This window comes from Eurypyga helias, unplaced genomic scaffold (genome assembly GCF_000690775.1).
Source record: "Eurypyga helias isolate BGI_N326 unplaced genomic scaffold, ASM69077v1 scaffold14438, whole genome shotgun sequence".
NCBI lineage: Eukaryota > Metazoa > Chordata > Aves > Eurypygiformes > Eurypygidae > Eurypyga > Eurypyga helias.
The window spans coordinates 57,890-67,215 of NW_010267793.1; the positions used below are offsets into that span (position 1 = coordinate 57,890).

At 45.8% G+C, this 9,326-nt stretch overlaps 1 protein-coding gene across 1 annotated transcript in view; it reads left to right on the forward strand.

Moving 5' to 3' along the window:
* Nucleotides 1-9,326, forward strand: part of LOC104514032 (microtubule-associated serine/threonine-protein kinase 2-like) — a 66,456-nt gene that overhangs the window by 49,836 nt on the left and 7,294 nt on the right. The window contains exons 21-24 of the mRNA XM_010157563.1: nt 1,531-1,640; nt 4,418-4,572; nt 5,570-5,874; nt 8,491-8,706. Coding sequence (XP_010155865.1) covers nt 1,531-1,640; nt 4,418-4,572; nt 5,570-5,874; nt 8,491-8,706 — 786 coding nt within the window. The remainder of the gene's footprint in view (nt 1-1,530; nt 1,641-4,417; nt 4,573-5,569; nt 5,875-8,490; nt 8,707-9,326) is intronic.

Below are 9,326 nucleotides of genomic sequence, written 5' to 3' on the forward strand. Positions count from 1 at the left end.
CCCCAGAGCCTCTGCACTGTAGCTTTTCTCATCTGGCTTGGGGAGCTGAGCAGGTGGAAAGGGCCTGGGCTTGTCACTGGGCAGGGGGATCTTTCCCCCACTCCGACTGCAGCACGGGGTGATATGGAGCTATTCCAGTTCCCAGAGCTATGGGAATTTCTGCCCTACTTCAGTAGAATCTCTTCCATCCTTCTCCCAGGGTCATGGGACTCTCGGGCTCCACATGAAGCATGTTTTTGCTCTGCTCTTGTGCTTAAATCAGTGTGAAGGGAGGGAGACAGCAGTCTGCTTCCAGCCTCTCGGCTGCAAAAGCAGCGATCCTGTTTAGATAGTGCCATCCCAGTTTGGGGAGGAAGCTTTTAGTTTGGGGTGGGATGGAGAGAGAGACAGCTTGAGAAATCTCCATGCACTCGCTGCAGAGAGCAGTGCGAGTCAGGCTGGGCAGAGGGGTGTTCTGCATGTGCAGAGGTTGTATTGGTACAACATACATGCCGTAACCGAGGTGGCGGTGTGTTCCCGCTGCTAATTGGATTTACTGGACATTGAAGCTTGAGCTCCGGTCACTGAATTGGATCCATGGTTGGGAGAGGTGCAGCACAGCAGCCGCGAGTGGATCCTGGTGGGTAAAAGCACCACGTTATGTTCAGTGGTGCCAGTCACGGGGTCTGTCAAGCAGGAGGGATGGCAAACTCCCCAGGTGCCCAGGTTATCGGGGTGCCTTTGATGTGAGGCTTTTATAAAGGCTGGAATTCTCACATCAGGAAATATCTCGCATAGACACTGATAAGAGTTGGTGTTGCTGTTCTAAACCCTAATGCAGAAAGTTTTAGAATTTACAAAAGTAGCTTTCTGGCTGATAGAGTGGAGCAAATTTGGCTCAGTATAGCAATCGGCTTTCTGTAGCCAAACTTATTAATGCCTGCCCCGCAAAATCCAATGTGGCTGGCTTAGAAATCCAGCGCTGCAAATCTCGAAGCACAAAATCTCTTTGGAGGCAGTTTAGATTTTTGCATTAAAAAAAAAAAAGCTTTGCATATTGGCTGCTTGCCCATTTTCTTTCACGAAATCTAATCCTTTTTCTACTTGCAGGAGGGAGAGGAGGAAATATTTTTGTGGTAAATATTTTTTAAAGAAGGCTTGTATGTATGTGCGCAGGACGGACTTTGTACAGTTCTAAAGCTGTTTATTGGAAATTGGGACAGGGAATTGTTTCCGTGTTCCTTCCATATGACTGTTTGCCACAGGGGAGAAATACCCCCACCACCAAGGGTCTGCAGGATTAGACACCTGCTGAGTATCAGCTGCTTTTAGAATATAATACAGCTGATGATACAACATGAATTCAGTAGGAAGGAGGTGTTCTAATTGTACAGGATGAGCAAAACTGGCTGTGTTTCAGCATTAAGGAAAATACCCTGCACGGTGTATGGGCACTCGGAGTTCTTCGTAAGCAGACAAGTAGGGGTGCTTGAGGTGTGAGAGCTAACCACACTCCCTGCACTGATGAAATGTGCCACATCTTGTTCACAGCCCGTTCAGAACGGTACCAACACCTGGATTCGGAAGAAGAGGAGGACACCAATGACGATGATCATGTGGAAATACGGCAGTTTTCCTCGTGCTCGCCAAGGTTCAGCAAGGTAGGAGCATGCTGGCTCCTTGAAATTCAAAAATCTAGAGAGGAACACAGTTTCATTGCTTCCTATGAGGTAGATTTTAATCATATGCAGGTGATATGTGGGAGTCATGTGGTGATTCGTATTCACAAAGAAAAAAACCTGCATACATTGTTTATTCTGTGACAGTTTGTGGCCTATTAGGAGGTGAGCGCCAGAATAATTGCAGAACGAGATTTTGTGTTTCTTGATGTTTCACTGATGTGCAGGGTACTGTGGAGGTCTCTTCTGCATCTGATCCAGTTTCATGTTTTTCACTAATGACTTGGATGCTGGCATAGGGAGTGTCCAAAACTTTTTTGTTTGGAACAGTGTCATTCTGAAAGGGTCTTCCAGTATGTGTCAGGATGGTGTTAGGATGAAAATTGGTTCTGACATTTTGGAATAATGGCCTAAAATCAAAGGGATCCCATGCAGTAAGAGCACAGGTGAAGTTTGCACCTCTGCTGTTCACTGTCTCATACACAGCCTGAGGAACAAAAAGTGAAGTGACAAGGATCTGGGCAGATAGTGCATGGTGAGTAGTTAGATGTGCCAAGAAAAGGCAGTTACCATACTGGGCGAGCACGAGTATTTTCTGCAAAGCGTATGAGGAAAATGGGGAAATCCATCAGGTCCTGTGAGGAGCGGCTGAGGGAGCTGGGGGTGTTCAGCCTGGAGAAGAGGAGGCTCAGGGGAGACTTTATCACTCCCTACAACTGCCTGAAAGGAGGGTGCAGAGAGGTGGGGTCGGTCTCTTCTCCCAGGTGATGGGAGAAGAGGAAACGGCTTCACGTTGTGCCAGGGGAGGTTTAGATTGGATATTAGGGAAAATTTTTTCACAGAAAGGGCTGTCAGGCATGGGAACGGGCTCCCCAGGGGAGTGGTGGGGTCACCATCCCTGGAGGGATTTAAGAGACATGTAGATGTGGTGCTTAGGGACATGGTTTAGTGGGGGACTTGGCAGTCCCAGGTTAAGCATTGGACCTGATGATCACAATGGTCCTTTCCAACCTAAAAGATTCTGTGACTGTGATCTGCTGAGCAGTAGGAAGGCCTTAGCTGGGAAACTGTCCTGTGCTGGGCAGTGTTCTTGAAAGTAAACATGGACCAGTAAAAGAGGGTCCAGAGGAGAGCAACGAGAGTGATACAAGATCTACAAAACATAAACCCTACTGTGTTTCTGAATACATGACTGCTAGAAAGAAAGGAGTTCTTCCTGTTCTACCCGGAACTGGTGGGCACAAGAGAAATACAGGGTAAATGGTAAGAAAAAGTTTCCAGTGTTGAACCATAATTAAGCACTTGAATTAGTTGCCTGGGGAATTTGTAGAATTTCCATCTCCGCCGGCTTTTAAGAACAGGTTGGAGAAACATCTGTCAGGAGGTACAAGAGAGCTGGTTTTGCTTTGAGGTGGGGAAAGGGACAGGAAGCCCTGAGGAGGTCCCCTCTAGCCATGCTTTCCGGGCTCGGGGCTGTGCAGGTCTCATTCTTACTCAGGTGATGGGACATAAAAAGTTGAAATTCTGGACATTTCAAAGCAGTACAACTCCACTGTTAGCTGGGATAAAATAAAGTATGTTTGGGGAGGAGCAGAAGGGAGAGAAATGCTGGTTTGAGGTCATTCTGCTCTGGGAATTGTATTTTCCTCCTGTTAATGAGATGGGAGTAGGAATTTTACTTGGGGCCTCTGAAACATATTTGAGCTTTTCACAACAGTTTCTCTAGATTTCCACTGCTGAGGTCAGTGCTGAAGCACCAGTTTGTTCTTTGTCCTCAGCCAGGCTACAGTGGTTTAGGTAACAGTTACCATTAATTTTATGAAGTTGCTCCTGATTTGCATCACCAAAAGGATGTTTCAAATCGGACCTGAGGATTAGTTGTGTTTTGGAAAAAGTTCTCATGAGTATGTAAGGGTTTCTTTTTTTCTGCCTTTTCTCACCATGAGCATTATTCATCTGTTAGACTGAAGCTTTTCTTTAGGGTTCAGTGTTTTTGCCACAAAGAGGAAAAAGTTCACTTTTAATGAATTTATTTTAAGACCTGGAAAATTATACAGCATTTGTAATGGGGGAGGCATAAAAGACTCATTATATTTTGAAATTCTTGTCTGACAATTCAGCCATATGATTTATTAATAGTTATCTTGTTGATGCTCTGAATTTTTAATAACATTATTTTCATTAATCTCTTCTTATGTAAATTAGTTCCACAGTCAAGTGTAGTTTTAAAAGGATAGATTTTTTTTGCTTAATCATTTAATTATTTAAAGACGGCTGTAAAACCAAGAAAGGCACTTTCATTAAGCTGTCAGCATTATAGTAGATTCCTTGAGGAGGGCAGGACTTTTTTGTTCTGAAATGAGCTTGGGGCAATGCTGATAGACTGATGATAATCAAATGGGGTCATGAGCGTGATGCCTATCACTGAATTGAATTTGTGTAGTAAGATTTCAAGATCCAGATGCCAGCCTTCAAGACTTGGGGAGCTTGCTTTAGCCGTATCTCCCCTTAGATCTGAGAAACTCTAAAAACAAAGATCAAGTCGTTTTACAAAGCCTCAGTGTTTCTGTCTTCAGAGGAGAGGTGTTGGGTGCTGTAGCGTGTGTGCGTATTTAACGTTTCGCAGGCTTGCCTTTTTCCTTTCGTCCCTGGTACACTTAGAGCATGTCACATCTTTGAGAAGAGATTCTGCCCCTTGATCAGAAGAGGCCACGTAGGTTTGTTTTTCTCTGTACAGAAGGATCTTTTGCTACATGCAGGTGTACAGCAGCATGGAACGTCTTTCCATCCACGAGGAGAGGAAGACTCCACCACCAACTAAACGGAGTCTGAGCGAAGAAAAAGATGACCGACTGGACAGCCTTGGTGGCTTGAAGAGTCGAGACCGCAGCTGGGTGATTGGGTCTCCTGAAATGTACGTTCTGCTGAACTAAGTTTTCTGGTTTCTGTTAGCATCTGAGAAGGACTGACCTGTGCAAAAAGTTTCGATGACAAGTGTTAGGTCAGGAATGCTTCATGTGATGTAGTTCCACAGGTGAAGCCAGGAATAAATAGCTGAAAATGAATGTGTAGAAGCGATGTGGTCCTTGAATGTATCTAGTTAAGTACCAGCATCTCCTGAATTGGTAGCAAATACTTTAATTTAAAGGGATTCTAACCCTTTAGAAAGTTTTCATTTGTGGAAAGACTAGTTACATCAGAGATGTACTGACAGCAGTTTTTTCCTAAACGTCTGTGAATCCAAAGTCTGGCGTCGCCAGACTTTCACCATTTGTCACAAATTAGAGAAACCATTAGGAAAGTCCAAAGTTTCTGAAGTTCAGAATATCCCAAACCAAATCTTATGTTCTAATAAAAAATGTCTGTATAATATGTGAATACCCAGAATTTGGATAGTCACTGTGTTTCTGGCATTACTGAAATAATTGTCAAACTTTCTGTAAAAAGGGGGTGTATCTCATTTTGTGCAACTACTGTACAGCTTACCACACTGATGTTTGGCCTTGGAAAGATCATAAAATGTGGTTGTGACCTAGTCTGTACGACTCCATTAAAAAAGATTACACTCCTGACGGGTGTGCATTTCATCTTGCATCAGGCCTTCCTGGCTTCAAATTTACAGCAACTTTGAAAGCAAAATTCATCTAATTCCAAAAGGAACATGGATGGTGATTTACATTTTGTAATTGTGATTCTTACAATATTTAATAGCCTATTCCCTGTACTGTATTTTTCTTTGGTTTTATTCCTTCATTTCTTAGAAACTTAACAATCAAATATATTGGAAATATTGGAATAACATTGGAAATCTAATTTTGGATGTGTGAGCTGGGTCTGTGTGCTATTTTCTCCCTTTAAAGTTCGTTATCCCTCTAACTTCACCGGGGACTCTGTCTTGGTTTTCCTCTTAGACTGCGTAAGCGCTTGTCCATGTCGGAATCCTCACACACGGAGAGTGACTCCAGCCCACCCTTGACCGTCCGCCGACGCTGCTCGGGGCTTCTTGACATGCCCCGCTTTGCCATCTCCGCCGAGGACGAGGGGGCTGTTCTCAAAAGGCCGCAGTCTGAGGGGATGCTCCTGTCCACTGTGCAGACGCGGGAGGGGCTGCCGGTGCCCATTCCAGAGCAGCCTGTGGAGCAGGAGCTGCCGCTGGAAAGTGATGCCGGCCGCGCCACCCCCTCGGCGGCCGTCAGCAGCGCCTCAACGCTGACAGGTACGTGCTTGGTGCGGTGGTGTCGTGGTCCCCAAAAAGCCGTGTTGGCTTGCAGATGGGTGTAAAACCGTGGGTTTGGATGCCAGGTGTTGTCAGTGTCTCATGCTAAGTGGTTATTTTGGCATATTTTGTTCATGTGCTCGCTTGTGAAGTAATATCAGTGGTTTAATCTCTTCAAAATTACATCTTCCATTTCAGTCCTGTCACTTCAAGTTGGTTAAGGTCTTCTCAGGCCTGTTGCCTGCTTCCAACCCCTGGGTGCCTACCTGAGGCAGCATTAGTTTCAGCATTAGTCAGAGCAGATCACTGCTGAGTTGGAGCTGGAGGATCTGGGCGTCAGCCATACTAACAGATCCCTGCTTCCTGTGGTTTTGTTTATCCAAAAAGTTTGAAGTAGAGACTTGAAATTTGCTGAGGGAATGGGATTTGCGTCAGGGACTTGCTGTCTCAGCCAAACATCCCCAAATTTAGCCAAGTTGCAGGCTTAAGAAAATGCAGCCCAGGTTTAGTAGAGTGGGTCTTAGAAGCCCGTGTTGGACTCCTCAGAAGCTTTGACCGTCCTGGGACCATTCTCCAGTGCTGGGCTGAGCTGGACCTTCCCTGTGATTGGTGCCCTGGGCTGCTGCCACTGCAGGGCTGGGCTCTGTGTGCTCAGTGTCCTCAGCTCTTGCCCCTTTCAGGGCACCGGGAAGGCAGAGGGTGAAGCTGCCAGTTTCTGGGAAAAGAGGCTTCCTGAGCTGGGAATTGGTGGGAAGTAGTAAGGAGGCAAAAGAGGAAATTTGGACCAATGTAAGAGAGTGAGGATGTTGAATGGAAGGTTGGCAAGGTAATAGTTGAGAAGGAAGGCATATTTAGGGGAAGAACTAGATTGTGGTGTTGAAGAATAAGGATTAACAGGGTAAGAAAATAAGAAACAGGTTGCTGGGAGAAACTGAGAGCAATCAGGCAAAGTAATTGTGGATGCATTTGGGATAGAAAAGAGAAGAAAGGGCTGCTGGGCAGGGAGTCAGACTGGACAAGGACAAGATGAAGGGTGCTGGGCAGATGCGATGGTCAATTGATAGCAGAAGGTGAAAATGTCTTAAGGAAATTTGCCTCCAGACCAGAGTACAGCCAAAGATCCCCTCATCTCATTATTCCTCTTCTGCAATCCAGTCTGAAATTCCTTCAAAATTGTCCCATTCTCCTCTATGGCTCATCCTCCTGGAAGAGTCCCAGTGCTGCCATCGTGTACTCCATTAACCTATGGGAAAAGGCATAGGAGTGAAGGAAGTAAGCTCCCGCCTACCTGGGGGACATAGGTGCCGTAGGGAAACCGTGCTTTCTCACCTTCAGACTGAAAGGCCAGAAACGTGCTATTAAAGACTGCACGAACACTTTCATTGCAAATTTGAGTATCTATGAGTTGAAACGGGCAAAACTGCAGCTTCCCTGGGCAGCCCTGATGCCTTTAGAGCAGTCTTCATCCGGCACATGGGAGTCAGGGGTGCCACTGCTCCGGTGTCCCCAGCCTGCAAACTTAAGTCAGAGGCTGGGGGTTGAAAGAGAAGAATTTAATTCCTGTCACTGCCTCCGAGTGCTCCTCTCATGGGTATTGCAGTCCTTTCACACGCAGCCTCCGATTCTGGGAGCTGCATTGTCTGGGAGCCTTCTTTGCAACTCTGTGGCTGTTAAATGTTGAACTGGCATCTAGTACGGAGGTCTCTGGGAATGGTGCTTTGAATTTTTATTTTCATGGTACTTCCTGCTTTACTTAGTATGCAGAGCAGTCATGCCCACTTAAATAACGATGATCAATGTTTTGTTCTGTCCTCATTGTTCAAAATGTGACCCTTAGGCTTTATTTATTGCACGCCGCTTAAAATTTGCTTTTGAAGACAGAATGATTAATTTCCCATGTGGACTTGCTGCAATGCTCACCACTTTCATTTCTGAGCACCTTGTAAATTCTAATTAATGTATGTTCACAGTGCCCCTTTAAGGTATCGGATGGGGAACTGAGGCACGGAGCTGGAGTACAGCCCTCCAGCCCCCAGCATCTGCTATTGTTGCAGATTACGTTTTAGACAGCAGTGTAAGTTATTCAGGACTAAATTGCAATGGTGCACAGGAGGGGGCAAATTAAGGTTGTCTTTGCAATCCACATTTTTACTTCCCCTGACTTTAGTACCTTAGTATTCTCTTAAAGTGGATTTTTTTATGTGCAACTCCAGTAGAACCTGGCTTTTCTATTACAGGCAGTTTTAACTTAAAGATTGACAGTTCTTGCTGGTTTTAAAAATGGAGCACTTTCCGTAAAGCTGTTTCCATCTGTGAACGATCCCATTGAAATGGCTTGCCTGCAGAACTGCACCACAGCTTTAGGGTTCGTGTAGCTGCTACTGAGCGACGTGATTTCATTAGTGAGCTTTTCCAACAGAACAGAAGCCGCTAATTTTCTGTATTCAGAATAACACCATTTCTGTAAATAAAAATTCAAGCCCTGGGGTTTCTTCTTAGGAAAATTTACTCTTGGACTTCGTGTAAACATGACTTTGATTTAATGTATTTTGCCTGTAGGGGAATAGACTGTTAGGAATTCCCTGTGGTTCTAATCTGTTTTAATTTAAACTGTAGCTGGGAGCACTGCAGATTTCTCTGATCCACGCGCTCGCAGTAATAGCAATGAAGGCCCAGACTTTACCACTCCAAAAGCCATCAGCGATTTGGCAGTGCGGCGGGCACGACACAGGTTGCTCTCTGGGGAATCAGGGGAGAAACGTACCTCAAGACCTGTCAATAAAGTGATTAAATCAGCATCCGCTACTGCCTTGTCTCTCCTGATTCCCTCAGGTAAGAAGTGCCTCCGGCGAGGCATTGTCAGAATCTGCAAGCACTAAACAAAAGGTCTGCAGACAGATCTTCCCCCGTCGCTCTCCTGGAATAATGCCCTCGCTGGCAGGAGGGGAGAGATCTAACTTTTACAGCCGGGTTAATATTTACGGTTCGGCAGGATAACGAGTGCGGCTTTGCTGCCGACGGGAGCCTTGTGCGTGTGGTCTGACTGCAGCTTCTGCAAATGGCAGCGGGGCCTTACGCCTTCCCTACTTCTGTTTGAATTGGCTCCTGGCTGGTCTCTAGACAATGGTGCAGCAAGGAGGTGTAGAGGCACAGAATGATTTTAACCCTCAAGGTACTATTTTTTGGGGGGGTCACATGCTAACTACGGTGTTGTTTGGGAACGGAACGTGTCTGGGGCGTTCATGCATGGGGAAGTCTTAGTAACTCTAGGTAATTGGGTTGAGACTGAGTGTTCTAGAAGTCAGTTGTGTTAACTCCCTGAGCAAGTTAACGCTGAGTAGCTTACCGTGTTGGCCCAGCTCTGTCTCCAGGCAGAGCCAGACCTTGACAATTCCTAATGCCAGGTAGTAGCTCCCAGTGAACAGCCCAGCCATGCCAAGACAGACCGGGTC